Below are 17,545 nucleotides of genomic sequence, written 5' to 3' on the forward strand. Positions count from 1 at the left end.
CTCTTTCTTATTCAATAAAATTTACTTAATATCAAACTTTTACGTAGTTGTCCATTTTTCATCGATTATGTACAATTGTTCTTGATAATTAGAAAACTGCTGAAGCCAGTGCGAGGGTGCGTCGACAGTGTTGCACCTAATCATCGGTGCCAATAAACAACTTTAGTAAAGTCAAGACTACGTTTTGATACTTTGAGTTTAGTGTTGAGCTTTTAATGACTCTTTCAAAACGAATGTATTCACGTTTTACGATTGTTTTCAGTACAAAACTATAGCTGTTGTGGCATATGTTATTGTTTAATAACACCTCCGACTGATTGCCAATAATTGTATATCGGCGACCGGCATACGCTGCTTTTGAAAAGACTAGTGAAACAAGTCGTACTTACATTGTGCTTCAAGACAACTAGGTCGGTATTTATCTTCATAAAGTTTAACAATAGATGCCGCGCGAAAATGTCACATTAGTCCTGCCTTTGCATGAATGTCGGCGTGGGGTTTAAATAAGTATTCGTCTGTAAGTGATTGAATGCATATTCGCATTGTCGAAAACCTGGAGCGAATACTAATTTTTATTCTAAAGTATGCTTTTGAATTTGATAATTGGCAAAAACGATTATTATTTTCATAATGAATTTTATCTGCAATTGTCCTATGCTTAACAAGATCAACAGAGCGTTAAAATAATTAACAAAATTAGTATTTACCCAATAACTAGTACTTCCTGATTTATCTCCATATTATCTTTACCTCACTCGCCCTTGTGATGTAGGGCATGGTGCCTTATTTAACGTAAGGACTATAATATTATAATCGGGTGAGTAAATTATTAAATTTGTTCAATACTGTATTGTTTACTTTTTTATTCTTAAACATAGTTGATATAGTTATGAATCGCAACCATCCAATTAATTAAAAATAGTACAAGTAACGGGGTTAGATGGTCACCCGATATGGGATATACGGGGCAAGGAGACTTCTATTGGGTGAGAGGGATGCTCGAAACCGATTATGGTTTCTTGAACCCTTTTCGTCCAATATAAGGGTCAAATATTACCCCGTAACGTATACATCATGTCGACAGCCTGGGAAGGTAATACTTAAGCTTGTTAGTGAACATGTTCAACTTCGATTTTTAACAACACATATTTTAAATACCCTCTCACTGTTATTCACATGTATTCGTATGCTTTTATAAACATTATTTATTTTGCAACGATTGTGAAGAAAGCAATGATATCTTATACTAAGTCACGTTGTTGCGCGAGAGTGTGGTCTTGTGTTGTGGGGGAAACCGGCGTACGCGGAGAAAACTAACTTTTCCGGCATGGTGATCTCTAACCAAATTCACATGCGCCCAGGCCGGTAATCGAGCCCGTGATTCCTAAGTGAAAAGCGAGTGCGCTAACCACTGCACTAATCGGACAACAATCAACGATTCGTATGCTTTACAAGTTGAATCGTTTTCTTGCTGATTTTCATATTCTAGTGTAAAAACATTGTCAGTTTTTGTTACACTCATCTTAAAAAAAAAAAAAAACATGTTTTCACATGTTTTGAAAATTTTCATTAAGATCCCTAATGAATACAGCCCCTGTTATTTGTTTTTCATAGTATTGATTTTATTGATAATCTTAATATGTTGATAATAGTTTTTGTTATTCTTCAGAATCGACCAACAACAACTATGAGAATGAGCGGAAGATTAGCACTGCATCTGCTTTTCTTAGGTAAGACAACAATACCATTAATTATTCATAAATTAACATCGAATAAATAACTTCGTTCATCAGAAATTATTTAAGGAAGTTTTTACTCATAGCGCTCGCTATTGTAGATTTTATATAAAAAGAATGGTTCCCAAAGCTAAAGTGTACTCCGAGAAGTATATTTTATTAAGTATCGGAACAAAAATGATATGATCGGAGAAACGGGTAATCATGTATAATAGTTTTATACCTTTGTTGGCTTTATCTGCTCTTGTTAAGCGTGGCTTTTGATGAATTTAAAGACTGAAACTTGTCAAAACAAAATATTTTGTCTCTATTGGTCACTCAACTCAACTCAACATCTTTATTTCCCCCATGGCTGGAGATATTCATGGTATATACAAACATTTATAGACATAGAACCTATATAATATATGTATAATAATAGTACAGTTCTAAATTATTGCGTATTGGTGTCAAAATATTTATACAAACATTGCAGGATATAGCTTCATATCTAAGTATAAAATAGAAAGCTTATATTCTACATGCATATAAGATTAGTCTATTTGACTTCCATGATAGTATAGTTGTATGTGATTCGCCGCTTGGATGCAAAAATCTTGTCAAAACGAAATACAAGAGATTTGCAGCAGCGAGTTATAGCATACATAATTTTGTTTACGTTAGAAGGATAACATGAGCATAGATTAATTGATAAGAGTAATCCATAAATTGCCTAGCAGTTTTATATGAAAAATGTCACTATGTTGACTCCCGCCTAGACAAAACAGCACATTGTAGAGCTTGGATTTTACTAACGAAAGGTTAGTAAAAGTATCTGTTTAAACAGCGTGTAATAAATTTAAAACATAATTTCAAAAATACGACGTGTTGATCGATTTCCAGTAGTGGCTCGATTGGGGCCCCTAAAACCTTTAAGCACCAGGTAAGGCTGTCAAGAGAAGAAAGAGTGTCACAAAAGTCGTGGTTGAAAGCTTCTTTTAGTTGGTTTGTAAAGTTTGCTTTTTCGAATAGTGTAGCTTTACATTCACACAGAACATGTGTCAGTTCTTCCTGGTATATCCTGTCACATTTAATGCAGGTTCTTGTAGCAAGCACAGCTGATCTGCACCATAGTTTTGCTATTAATCTAAGAGTCTCCCTGAATACACTTTTTCTTGAAACAGAGTATATTATAGAAGGCGAGACTACAGGGTGGAGGATTCGAAACAAAATAAAGTCACAGTCATTTGCGGTGCGATTTTCCCAGCAGTTGAGTTCTAGTAATTTGACTGAGTTATTAACAATCCTTTTCCATGTTGTTTTGAGTGGTAATTGAAATGACACGGTAAGGTACGCATTAAGTAAAAATTGCAAATTGTACTTTGTGAGTATTCTGCATATGTCCGGGATAAAACCAAGTTTAACAGAGTAATTGTCTTCCAAATACATACAATATTTCCTGATGAAAATCTCTTTCGTTATACAATGTTGAGGCAAACTTAAAATTTTGTACAAAAACATCAGTTTGCGTTTATCGATCTGGCTACAGAGGCGGTTAAGTCCGAGCATGGATTCCGACATATCAGATCTAACTTGGGAGGGAAAACCTTGCACTTTCTTTGCCACAAAGTGTTGAAATCGATCGACTGTTTTTGTGTCATTTACGGTCATGTTGTTCCATAGTTCAGAGCCGTAAAGTGTTATCGGGACAATAATCTTTTGGTATAAGCTGCATGAAACGAGAGGGCCTACTCCGAACGGATGGACACCCTGCCCGACCATAGAGAATAGGGCATTTTTCGCTTTTTGAATGCGTTGTGTTATGCGTCCGTGCAGTTTTAAGTTTGAATCCTGCAGTATACCTAGATGAGTAGTGGATGTGACTTGTTGGATGATACGCTCACCGTACATGATAAGGATTTGGGGGACGCTGCGGCGTGGTGAAAATACTATTACATCAGATTTGTTGACATTCATTTCTATGTTCCAACGTTGGCAATACGAGTAGACTATATCGACCATACACTGGAGGTCGTAGGGACAGAAAGCGACGAGTGATATGTCGTCTGCAAATGCGGGACTTCCGGAATTCACAGACAGAAGTTGTGCCCCAAGACGGCAACTGGAGAGATGTCGTAATAACGCGTCTATATACACCAGGTAGTAGAAAGTGGAAAGTACCCCACCTTGTCTGACGCCACGTACGACGTCGAAGGCGTCTGACGTTAAGCCTTGACCGACGCGGATAATACATCTGAGGGATTTATATGAGGATTGGATAATCCGTAGGGGTTTACCTTTGATACCAAGTCTACCTAGTTTAAGTAAGAGTGCTTGGTGTCGGACAGTATCGAAGGCAGCCTTTTGATCTAGGCATGCTACGTACGCGTGACTACCATTGTCAACAGCGTGGTAAATCATTTCCTGGAGGTTAAATGCGGCTGTCAAGCAGCTGAGACCCTTTAGAAACCCGTTTTGTTGGGGACTAGGAAATAGTGACTTGTGTAGTAAAGGGTTGGCGTATATTCTGTTGGCCAAGAGCTTTTCAAAGATTTTACAAAAACAAGGTATAAGAGATATTGGTCTATAGCTTGATGGATCTCGCTTATCTTTACCTTTGCCTTTGTAAATTGGAACCAATACGCTTGTTTTCCATGCGCTTGGAGTTGACTCGTGCTTGATTACAGCATTGAATAAGAATGTGAGCGCTCTAGTTATTGCTGGCCCACCTAGTAATACATGCTCGTTCAGTATACCATCGTGACCAGGGCTTTTGTGTTTGGCGAGTGCCTGTGTGACCTTTTGTATTTCTTCCGGTGTGAAGGGAAGTGTGATAAAGTGGGAAAGGTCTCGATTTTCACTATTTACGTTCAGAAAGCTATTTAGTTCGGCCTCGTCACGGTAAGCATTGTATTATATTATTACTGCCAAAGTAATTATAGCTTTGTTCAAATTGTTCAAATTGCCTTATTCAATCAAGATAATGATTCAAAATTAGACAAATTTGATTCAGTGTATATGGGGTTATAGATATGGTCCCGATCTGTAGATCTAGAATACCCGGTTCGAGACCCATATACATATATATATATCATTATCTTTTTTCATTATATACATAACATAACACAACATAACATAACATCACTTAAAATAGCATAACAGAATATGTATTTGTATATAAAGGCCTCCAGCAAATTTACAGTATGACATATGATATATAGCATTGTGAAGTGTTGCTTTAATAATACATGTACAAAGCAAACACAATTCAGTATTTATATAATGGCTTTTATATCTAAATATTGTTCAGACAGTTATGATCTCTACATTTAAAAGAATCAAAGATGTATTTGTCAATGTATTATATGTTAACGTCAGCAGCCATATTTCTGTAGAATAGTTTTCGTTAACTCTAGTATTGTTCATTAGGTTTATGAATAAAACTACAATGGACAACTCATGAAAAAATGCAATTAGTCTTCGACCATGAATACATTATCTTTTTAATAGTATCTACAAAATCTAAGGTGTCGATCCGTTCACTGATGTTTACCCTTTTTTACTTCACGAATATGACCTGACGTTTGAAATTTCCAAGGGGTTTTTATGTATGAAGTGTCAAGTTCATGGAAAAAAACGTTAAGGGTTAGATTAAGTTAAAATATTTGTAATGAATAGATTTAGGCGATGTATTTATACACACTTGAGGAAGTTGCCATGACACAGTCTTTAAGTATATATTTAAATACACAATCAAACTAGTTGATGTTGTCGAATTATTGTGCCAACATTACATAGCCGTGCTCATACAATATATTCTTATTATGTGCTGCCATCTGTTAGTATCCCTGACTCATAAAGTGATTTAAGCATATTTTAACACTGGATATATAGTATCGTTTAAAATTTTAATGTTTATCCATTTGTTCAGGCAACATGTAGTAAACATATTGAGGACGCCTGCCGCATTCTCTGTGTGCAAATAAGTTGGCAACATTTCTTATAGGCATGCAATGCGTTTATCGAATGTTCACAATACGATCACAATATTTAGCCATAACATCTAAGCGGCCTTCAAGTGTGAAAATATGGGTTAATCCTTGGGTTTAATCTAGGATTTGCCCCTCAACCTAGGATTTGCTCCTCATTCCAGGATTTGCCCCGAAGTCTGTGTAATCAAGGACAAACAAGTCTTACCGATTCATAAGTCGTGTTTATGAAAGAGTGATTTCGCTTTGACCAGTTGAATATGATCTTTGAACAGCAGATGTCCTGTCGGTCGTGCACTGATGATTATTGCATAATATAAATCAACGTTGAGTCGACAATCTACCTCATGTTTAGTATGTTTGTGACCTGATATTTACCTTAAAATGGATAACGTTGAAAAAGATGGTATTTTACAAAAAAAAAAAATATTGCGAGGAAAGTAAACCAGCCGTGTATGCCGGTCCACAAAAACTAGTTCGTGCGATTGATAAAAATATCCTTGGTGTTTTACTTTATGACCGAATAACTTATGTCTGGTGACCTAAGAACTGATTTAATTAAGGGTGGCGTACTGTAAGATAATAGTTAACTTAGACAGTGATTACTTGCTTTACAAAATCAGACAGGTGTGGAAATGGAAATGAGTTTATCACTTGTTTTGAAAGTAACTATAGTAGAAGTATGTAAATTATTTTAGATCATCAAATATGTAACATTTTAATAGTGCATTAGCATAACAACTATTTTTAAAAATCATCTTCGTTGGTGGATGGGATGACAACATTAATCACAAATAGTTGTACAACAAAAAAATCCATAAATTTAATCAGACGATGATGATGATGTTGATGATGAAACTTAAAGCCACACTTTCAGATTGACCCTTTTGACGTTCGTAATTTTGTCTTAAATAGTAACAACGGATTTACGAATGCACCGTTCGAACACAATTTAAGGTAAGTCTTTGAATACATACAGTCACGTTTAAGCGCCTTTATAATTTAACATATTTTAAGACACGTACACACATATCCAAATTATGTATAAAATTTTACAAATAAAGGTTTAGTAAAGTGTGTAAACAATGTTGGTTCAATAACTTACCAGAACTTACATATAATCCTCGTTTACGTAGACTTAAAAAATACCTTATTATACCTATTCCCCGCGACTGGCGCAGGAAAAAACATACTAGATACAACAAGGCATTTTTTTCTTTTCCTCTCACGATTTATTCATTAAACATTTGTTTCCTATCCGAATTAAGGTATCCGGATTTCACTTATATTTATTGCTAAAATGATTACTTTATTATTCTAAAATTCTCGCTTTATTTTAAAACAAGCAATGTTGAATTGAATTAAACCTTCAGTCACTTATTGTATTTAACTGTTGGAGTTAGTTCACGTTATTAATCATTGTGGCGCACAAAAATAGTTTTAACCGAAGTTTAAGCCACTTGATGGTCACTCGCTTTAACCGTCATTTACTACCAGATCTTGCGGTGTTTTACCGATACTTCTTCTTTTTCTTTTCAAGCAAGATATATCGAATTGATTTAAATCGCTTCAACCCTTTTGTATCATTTTCTTTTTCAACAGTTTTAGTTTTAAAGCCTTAATTAACGATCCCGGAAGGTAATTGACTAGAGTAGCAGTCAACAGTTATATTGCGTTTGATGCGAATTGACAATCTCCTACTGAGTGCTGTCCCTTTTAAAGCAGAGAAAATCTGTGCAACAGCGAAGTACAACTAACTTGATTTGAGTTTATTATCTGTTTATTTTTGATGAATAAAAATTTGCGTGTATTAAGGTAAAAGTGAATTTAAGTGTCACGAAAGAACGTTGACAGTGAATAAAACACGCCTGAGTATCAATATGTAGCACGCGGGTTAACAAAATAATGATCGTTGTTTTTATAATTACCCCCGCCCCCTAAGGTATCTTAAAACTGATTGTTTCTGGGATTTTCATTTAATCTTAATAAGAAAATCACTTTGCAGTTTTTGCTCTTGTCATTTTACTTATAGGTTCTTTTTCTTTTTCAGAGACTTCTTCCACCGCATCAATAAGCACTTCAAAAACAACAGGAGACCGGAGGAAGTGACGAGGACACAGGAGGCAGGGAAGAGTTGCGAGAAGGCTTTAATGAGTTTCTAGTAGTGTTTTACAAGCTTCTTTGAGAAATGTTGCATTGTGCGCTTCCCTTTAACGAATACACTTGTTTTGAATTAAAGTCAGTGCCCGGCGACGTATCGTTGACTGATCTGCATAATTATGGTACGAAACGAGAACACAATTCGTCAAATGTATAATATAGGTAATTTTTCTATCCCTGAAGGAATCTGTAGCCCTTTTTACTAGTAGGGTATACCTGCTCATTGCATTCCTACACATGTATATGCAAACGTTTCAGGATCGGGAAACATTTTTGTTTTAAAAAAAGACTCGCGCGGTTAATGATGCTACTACAAAATCAAGTGTCATGAAGTTTTTAAACTCAGTGAGTGTTTGGATGACAAATAGTCAAGTCGAACATTAGTTGAACAAATGAATCTATTGGATACAGGAAAATATCAGATGAGGAGAATGTTGGAAAGCAGTGCATCTCGAAAAAGACATGAGGTTTCTCTAAAATGTATATACGGAAGGATCTCCCGGCTGAACTGACGACAGCTATCACCAAAAGAATGCTTGACAGTCAGTCGAAACCTAAAGGGACTTGGATTGACTTGGAATTCAAGATGGCGTCTATGGAAAAAAGAAGGAGTCACCGAGTGCGTTGTGGTCTGGATGAGCCCATTAGACTTCGTCTAATGATGTGAAATAAAATGTCTTATACGAAACGGAATCAGTTGTATGTTTTTTTAAGTTGTAGTTTTATTTATGCTTCAAGTGTTTTTCATATAAATACAAGAGCTTATCTAGAACTACTATCCAGAATGAATAATTAAGAAAATTTAATGTATGGAGTTTTAGTAAAATATATTGTACTGTTGTAGCGAGGTCATCGTACCCGACATATTAAAAAAAATAGGATGGAAGATAGGTCTAGGGTATTCAATCCATGTTTCGTAAAGGCGTATGTCTTGCAATACGAAACAACAAGTCTGCTACACGCTTTATGTTTTTTGAAGTTCATTATAGTTCATTATAGTCAGATGTGCCCATACAGGAAATATCCTCCTCGAGCTACTCAGTCACTCCGAGGACCTCCTGATCACCTCCTCAAACCACCTCAGTCACTTCAAGGGCCTCCTGAATCTCTCCTCAAGCCACCTCAGTCACTGCGAGGGCCTCCTGACCCCCTCCTCAAACTTCCTCAGTCAGTCCGAGGGCCTCTTGACCCCCTCCACAAACCTCCGCAGTCACTCCGATGGCCTCCTGACTACTCATCAAAATTCCGAAATCACTCCGAGGGCTTCCTTACCCTCCTCAAACCTCCTCAGTCACTCCGAGGGCCTCCTGACCCCTACTACAGCCTCCTTAGTCTCTCCGAGGGCCTCCTGACCCCCTCCTCAAACCTCCTCAGACACTCCGAGGGCCTCCTGACCCTCCTTAAACCTTCTCAGTCACTCCGAGGGCCTCCTTACCCCTCCTCAAACCTCCTCAGTCACTCCGAGGGCCTCCTGACCCCCTCCTCAAACCTCCTCAGTCACTCCGAGGGCCTCCTGACCCCCTCCACAAACCTCCTCAGTCACTCCGAGGGCATCATTATCCCTCCTAAAACCTCCTCAGTCACTCCGAGGGCCTCCTTACCCCTCCTCAAACCTCCTCAATCACTCCGAGGGCCTCCTGAACCCCTCCTCAAACCTTCTCAGTCACTCCGAGGGCCTCCTGACCCCCTCCACAAACCTCCTCAGTCACTCCGAGGGCCTCCTGAACCCCTCAGTCTCTCCGAGGGCCTCCTGACCCCCTCCACAAACCTCCTCAGTCACTCCGAGGGCCTCCTGAACCCCTCCTCAAACCTTCTTAGTCTCTCCGAGGGCCTCCTGACCCCCTCCACAAACCTCCTCAGTCACTCCGAGGGCCTCCTGAACCCCTCCTCAAACCTCCTCAGTCACTCCGAGTGCCTTCTGACCCCCTCCTCAAACCTCCTCAGTCACTCCGAGGGCCTCCTGAACCCCTCCTCAAACCTCCTCAGTCACTCCGAGGGCCTCCTGACCCCCTCCACAAACCTCCTCAGTCACTCCGAGGGCCTCCTGACCCCCTCCTCAAACCACTTCAGACACTCCGAGGGCATCATTATCCCTCCTCAAACCTCCTCAGTCACTCCGAGGGCCTCCTGACCCCTACTACAGCTTCCTCAGTCTCTCCGAGGCCCTCCTGACCGCCTCCTCAAACCTCCTCAGTCACTCCGAGGGGCTCCTGACCCCCTTCTCAAACCACTTCAGTCACTCCGAGTGCATCCTTACCCCTCCTAAAACCTCCTCAATCACCCTAAGGGCCTCCTGACCCCCTCCTCAAACCTCCTCAATCACTCCGAGGGCATCCTTAACCCCTCCTCAAACCTTCTCAGTCATTCCAAGGGCCTACTGACCCCCTCCTCAAACCTCCTCAGTCACTCCGATGGCATCCTTAACCCCTCCTCAAACCTTATCAGTCACTCCGAGGGCCTCCTTACCCCTCCTCAATCACTCCGAGGGCATCCTTAGCCCCTCTTCAAACCTCCTGAGTCACTCCGAAGGCCTTCTGACCCCCTCCTCAAACCTCCTCGGTCACTCCGAGTGCCTCCTGACCCCCTCCTCAAACTTTCGCAGTCACTCCGAGGGCCTCCTGACCCTCTCCACAAGTCTCCTCAGTCACTTCGAGGGCCTCCTGACCCTCTCCTCAAACCTCCTCAGGTACTCCGAGTGCCTCCTGACCCCTCCTCAAACCGTCTCAATCACTCCGAGGGCATCATTGTCCCTCCTCAAACCTCCTCAGTCACTCCGAGGGCCTCCTGACCCCCTCCACAAACCTCCTCAGTCACTCCGAGGGCCTCCTTACCCCTCCTCAAACCGTCTCAATCACTCCGAGGCTTACCCCTCCTCAAACCTCCTCAGTCACTCCGAGGGCCTCTTTACCCCTCTTCAAACCGTCTCAATCACTCCTAGGGCATCATTATCCCTCCTAAAACCTCCTCAGTCACTCCGAGGGCCTCCTTACCCCTCCTTACCCCTCCTCAAACCGTCTCAATCACTCCGAGGGCCTCCTGACCCCTCCTAAAACCTCGGCGAATCCTAGGCTGAAGGGCAACATTTTCACTGACTTCCGTTTTCGAACACCGTGATTTTTTATTTATTAAGATTCAGTTTCATACCGATATCGTTACAAACTGTCTCAAATCGATTTTTATTATTTTGCAGCGATTGTTTCCGCAGCATAACTGGATGTCAAAACTTGTCACCTCGATATGTTTTACATAATTGTCAGATTTTATATTTTGATTACGTCAAAACAGTCACTTATTGGGCTTTTAAAATAAGAATATGCCTGGCTATGCCTCTATTGATAATGTTATTGGTTGCGTCATACTGACAACTGAATGATGTTAAATACTGTTTGTTAGTGTATGTATGATCTGTATGTAAGAGAAAGCAAGTAAGGTTATGTATTGTTCTTTTGAATTAGAAATTAGCCGACCACGCGTTAACTCTGTGTTATTTAAAATTATTAACTCAACTGATTGCACTAGAAAATATTATACTTAACAGCGATATAGGAACACACGGACTAAGTAATTCAACGAAATATGAATAAACACAAAGCTAATAACGAAAATATAATGGATGCCAAAATGAATTGATAATCATTTTTGCAAGGCAAAAAAATTTTCAAGAAATAAAACGGTATGAGTACTTGTTCATACATTTGAGGCATTTATGAACTTCCTTTCATGGGCATCAATATTACATACTCTCACTTATTTACAGCTGCTTCTGTTCACAAAGTGTACCTAGCGCAGACATCGGCGCAAACAGAATGTAAGTGCAAATCTTTATGGCGATGAATTAGTTTTATTGATACTTTTCATACTGGACTATTTTCTGTTTAAAAAAATACAAATATAATACTTGATATACACAAAAAGTATTTTGTATATTGTACATATATATGGTTTTGTTATCATTTATAGACTGCAATGATTGGTTTCTTGCTATGCATTGCACGAGCGAAATAAATGTTACAGTATCTGCCTTATCAGTGTTGAATGTTTTGTAAATTAATAACCTAGTCTGCATGGGAAGGGAAGATACACATTGCACACACATACCGTGATTGAAAGTTATCATCTTGTATTCAACGTAAAACGTGATGAAAATGATGCAATCTCACCCAAATTACCGAAAATGAAATGCAGATGTGAACCTCTGAATTGACGAAGACATAATTTATATTTAATTGAAATGGGTTTCTCAATTTTATAAATACCAGGGATTTTGCTGAACAGATATTGCAGAAACTTACTGAAAATACCAAAACTAACCGCATCTTTGCATAGCTAAAACTAGTGAAGCTATGTTCATAAAACTGTATATGCTTTTATACTGCATTTCATTTAATTAAAATTGGATCCATCAGCGATATCTCAAGCATTAACTGCAAGAAAAAAGTCGAACAAACATGGGGTTTATATGGCAATATAAATTGTTAACATTCCATTCCATTAATTGATCTTTGCATATTTGTTCAGTTGACTTAAATGACTTAACATGTTATAAAAGGAAATTTTACATTTTTCATACGAGCCAGCATTTCTTCGGAAATTGCAAAATACTTAAATGCATTAAAACAACAGATGATAAATGAAAATATTCCAAAAGGTAAATGAATTATATATACTATTCTAGTTGACTTTAGCGGCCTTGACATACGTCTAGCTGGCGGTAACAGCAATCTTGACGGACGTGTCGAGAGAAGAGTGAACGGAATTTGGGGCACAGTTTGTCGTGACAAATTTGATATGAACGATGCACAGGTGGTCTGTAAAATGTTGTCTTCAGATCTATCGTAAGTATATCTATATAAGATTTTTTATTAAATACTGGAAAAAGGATAATTAAGATACCGGACTTCTCTTGAGCTGTCTAGAACTCGTTTTTTAAAGCGGTAACCTAATTTAATGATAATGTTATTGTTTTGTTAATGGTATCCGAGTGTGTTGTCCTATTGCGTTGTGTGTTTCCAAATTAGTGTTAGTTAGGCTTTATACATAGGGTAAAAGTTAACTTAAATACTAAGCCTGTGTCATTAGCTCCAACTGTATCATCAGATTTTCACAAAATGATAAACTACTAAACCAGCCTATTGCATGCTCAACTGCATTTAATGGCTTGAGCTCAAGCCTCGTTATTTTATTTCGAAGTGCCATCCAAGTCATTTCCAATACAAATTACGGACCGGGAACCGGCCCAATATTTTACAACCAGCTTCATTGCTCTGGATCAGAAACTTCCATCGATGAGTGCTCAAGTATCACTGGAGAACAGTGCGAACATTATCAGGATGTAGCTATCGTTTGTTCAGGTGAGAATACTAATTTACTGATTATTACAGGACCGTATCTCTGCTCACTGATTTCTTTTTATATCTTAGTCTATATTTTATTTTATTATCAATCCCAGCATCTGTCTTTTTACTATTACCCGTTTAAGTAAGTTTAATTCATCCATGCTTTTCAGGGAAATACGGAATATTGTAACTAAAATATTAGCACTGAAAAGTTCTATTTTTACATCCTAGTTTGCATGGAAAATATCAAAAATGTAGTTGCCTCCCTTTGATTAAAATTGAGTACCTCCTTTTTAAAATAGTTCATCATGTCTTACATAATAACATGATGTTATACATAGATTGCATATGTTTAAATAAATATTGTTTTGGGGTTTTTAACGTAGCTTACCGTTTAGAATGAATGGTTATTATGTTTTTAAAACGTTTTCCTTTACCCGAATGCTAGAACAATTGCTATCGTACGAAATCATTTCAAATGAAAACAAATGCTCGAACACAAAATGTCATATCATATATAATAATTTTCCCACCTCTGATAAGTAGATCAAAAAAAATACCATGCTAGAAATTCATATCTTGCCCACGGGCAAAGTTAAATCAGGTACCCGTATGGAAGTCCTTTTTAATGGTCATCACATTGTAGTTACCTCTTTTGTTGAAAGACTGTCGTCTGTAGCATCATAGAAACTTTGTTATGTGGCAATATTTAGAATGCTTATTAATTATTTCTCGCTTTAAATGTCACCATAAAAACGTTTTCACGCACCTTTTACGAAATAATACGTCACTCTTCACAGAACAATTTAAAGACCGATTTGACTTTTAACATAATCTGAATCACTGCGCGTATATCCATGACAACAACGAAATTTCACATATCCATACGCACTTATTTTAACTACGCACAAAAGAGTTCCAGCAAAAATACATTTTTACTTAATTTAGTTTAACTGAAGGGGGAGAAAAAGCATCTACCATAGTCGAGAGTATTAGATAGGTTCATCCCAACCCTAGCGCAGGGTGTTTTGTGGAAACTCGGTAAACCTCGTTTCCGCAAAACACCCTACGCTCAGGTTGGGATGAACCTATCTAACACTCTCGGCCATGGAAGATACTTAAAGTCTTTTTAAACTGCATGACGTGGTAATACGAATTTCCTGGAAAATTCAAATAAAAATCAATAAACTACAATACCCCACAACATATTATCTGAGAAAGTCAAATGTCAACTTGTTTCTATTCACTGGAAAACACGACCCTTCTAGGATCAGTGTGTGTATACCATGTGATAAATACGTCATATATGCTATGTCGAGAGGCAACATTTCGCTTAAAATAAAGACTTCAAATAAAGATAACATTTTTACTTCACCTTTTTAAATGAAACAAAGGGCAGTCTATGCCTCTTAAAAAGCTCCGCATTCGTTTTATTACCGAACTTAAGTTTAAACATATTTTATTCAGTTCATATATACACAAATAAGACTACAGCAATAGTACGATGAAATGGATTGGAAAATAGACCTGTTTTCGAAATAATGTTTTGACTGCTCCGTCAGACGGCCGTTTTGTGAAAAAGTTTGTCAAAGTGCTTTAAGAAACTAATCTCTCAAAAAAACCAAGTGAAAGACCAAAGGTGGTGTTCCGTAAGCGGCGTTGACTGCGCTATGTTTCATTTAAATTGGTGAATAAACAGTGAAGTTATCTTTCGGAGCAAACTGTTGCCTTCCGACCTAGCATTATATCTCCGTAAAAATAATTACAAAATCATACACAAAATGATGTTTACAGTGAATCCATCAGTTGGAAGTTATTCATTCGGATATTATTCACGGCTTGTTCGTTGACTAACGAAAATGAAAGGTTGTAATATGTAAAGCGTCCCGTTAGGTCATACTTTTTTAACATGAATGATTCAACTTTACTTAAGCGTATGATTTATTTAAAGTAAGTAAAGTTTAAAATAGTTGTTTTGATACCATTTCATTTCTGTGCATATACGAACGCTAGGCATTTTAATATAGCTTCAAAGGTATAGAGAATTATCGGGAGTTTAATTTAACCAGTGTCGGTTTGCAGCGTTAAATGACGTGTATACTACTGATTGACCCTTTTAATATACATGTTTTGTAGACATTATTATTTTGCGTACTACAATTTAATAATGAAATCATGTTCCAGGTGTCATACGGATATTTGCCACGGCTTCTTCGTTGACTAAGACAATGAAAGGTTGCATTTTGTAACGCGTACAAACGTACTCTGATGATTGGGTGCATAACATATGTATGCAAAGATAGAAAGTGATGCATGGTCTACTTAATGCATATGACTCTTTATTACAGTTTGTCCAACAGCTGATGATTTTTACTACGGAGACTTTAGTAACGTTACCATGACTATAGAAGGACAAGAGTACCACGGCATATGTAGCAACGGATCTTACAACTATAATTTCATATATTTGTGTCTTGACAACGGAACATGGATACCTACGGACAATTCTTGCGGACGTTTGAGTTAGTAGATGAAATAACACGATATTATTACAAAATGATTTGACAAAACAAGTGAATCAAACGACGAATGTAAACAACAATTCCTTCTGCTTTACTAAGAAGAAATGCATTTAAACGAATAAAGACTTCCATGTAGAATATTTCCTCTCTTGTAAACGTAGCTTCAAGTTCCACTTAATAAATTAAAAAAAAAATGATATGATTCTTTATTTAAACTCCGTTTCAGATATCACAAACGTTCGTCTGGTTGACGGTGTCGGACTTTATGACGGTATTGTTGAAGTACTGGTAGGCGATACATGGGGAACGATTTGTGGCTCTTCATACTGGTCTACGCGCCTTTCAAGAGGTTCTCCTGGAAGTGCGCTGTCGCATATCGTTTGCAATGCAATAGGTGGAACGTAAGGCTTCAATTAATATTATATTAACGCAAAATGTTACAACATATAACATAAAACGATGCAATTGGAAACGGAACCATATAAGGGTATTATCTGGCAGATCTCATAGAAAATTACGATTGGAAATAGTTTCTGAATTTCCTTTTGACCTTTTCGAAAGGAAGTGTTTATTGTGTGAGCAAAGATGTATGTCGTTCATTTTGAATGCATGTGTTTAGCAATGGTTTGGTCATAGAAAGTAACAATATGCTTAGATAAATAAGTTTCAGAGAGTGACTACCGAAAGTTATATTTCACGAGTGTCTTTGCCACGATAAGAATTATTTATTTTAGTTTTCTCACCTTTAAACATATTGCAGTTATACAATTAAAGAAATAAGATCATGCTTATAACTCCTCAAAAGTATAGCTAATTGATATTTAATTGGAAAATCGCGCCAAATTTAAGCGAAAACACGTCATACCGGAAAGTTCATCGTTGACCGTGTCAATCAGTTAATACGGATCATACGTTATTCAGTTTTATATGAAAACCCTTATATAAACCTTTATTTCGGCACAACTTATACAAGACAGTTTGAAAAATATAAATTCGAAGAAAATGATGTATAACAAAACCATCCTATTTTCAACGCCTTTGATAAGTGACGAAATAACTTGGCTGCTTGCCCCAATTCAATGCTCTTTCATGATCCAAGTATGCTCATTAGTAAAACCAATTCTAAAATGTATTCATTTGTGAACAGCTGGTTAAGAACATGCGAATACCTGTCAACATGTAAAAACCTTCCAGTGGTAGAGACCCTGTCGATGTCCTACATTCATTTTTAGGTATTTGTCTCATAACAACAACCAAGGAAGCAACGTTGCCCCAATGATAGACCAAATGATGTGTTCCCAGCCGAACTATTCATTTGATGATTGCAAATACGACACCGTTACAACATGCTACAACAAGTACTATTCTGCCTGCAATGGTAGGAGTAGCCTATTTGTACTATTATATTGCAGCCGTTAATGGCAAATAACTTATAATAAAAGTCCTGTGGTTTCAACTCATGAGACAGTTTCATTATTCCTCAGAAAAAGGTTTATGTAACGTGATATATTTACGTGAGTTTAGTGCAAGAGCACGTGCATATTCAAATTAAGTTATACTATATCAATAACCTGTACAGTTAAACTCATAAAGCTATCAATTTATTTTGAAGTGTACCCTCTCAATATCACCGGAATACGTTTGTCAGATGGCGGTGATCCTCAAATGGGAAGAGTAGAATTACAGGTCGAAGGCCAATGGGGCAAGATCTGCGAAGACGCTTTTGACGTAAATGATGCAGCTGTGTTTTGCCGGATGATGGGTTTGAAGTTAGTCAAACTTTAAATGATTTTTATGATACCATTTATTAATAGGTGCATATA

At 37.7% G+C, this 17,545-nt stretch overlaps 1 protein-coding gene across 1 annotated transcript; it reads left to right on the plus strand.

Moving 5' to 3' along the window:
• Positions 1 to 768: 768 nt before the first annotated feature.
• Positions 769 to 17,507, plus strand: LOC128210883 (scavenger receptor cysteine-rich type 1 protein M130-like). The gene is made up of 9 exons (XM_052915238.1): positions 769 to 817; positions 1,670 to 1,730; positions 11,622 to 11,672; positions 12,540 to 12,699; positions 13,055 to 13,215; positions 15,549 to 15,722; positions 15,949 to 16,123; positions 16,955 to 17,100; positions 17,335 to 17,507. The coding sequence occupies exons 2-9, from the start codon at positions 1,688 to 1,690 to the stop codon at positions 17,505 to 17,507; spliced, it is 1,083 nt and encodes a 360-aa protein (XP_052771198.1). The 5' UTR covers positions 769 to 817; positions 1,670 to 1,687.
• Positions 17,508 to 17,545: the final 38 nt, after the last annotated feature.

Source organism: Mya arenaria, chromosome 12 (assembly GCF_026914265.1).
Source record: "Mya arenaria isolate MELC-2E11 chromosome 12, ASM2691426v1".
NCBI lineage: Eukaryota > Metazoa > Mollusca > Bivalvia > Myida > Myidae > Mya > Mya arenaria.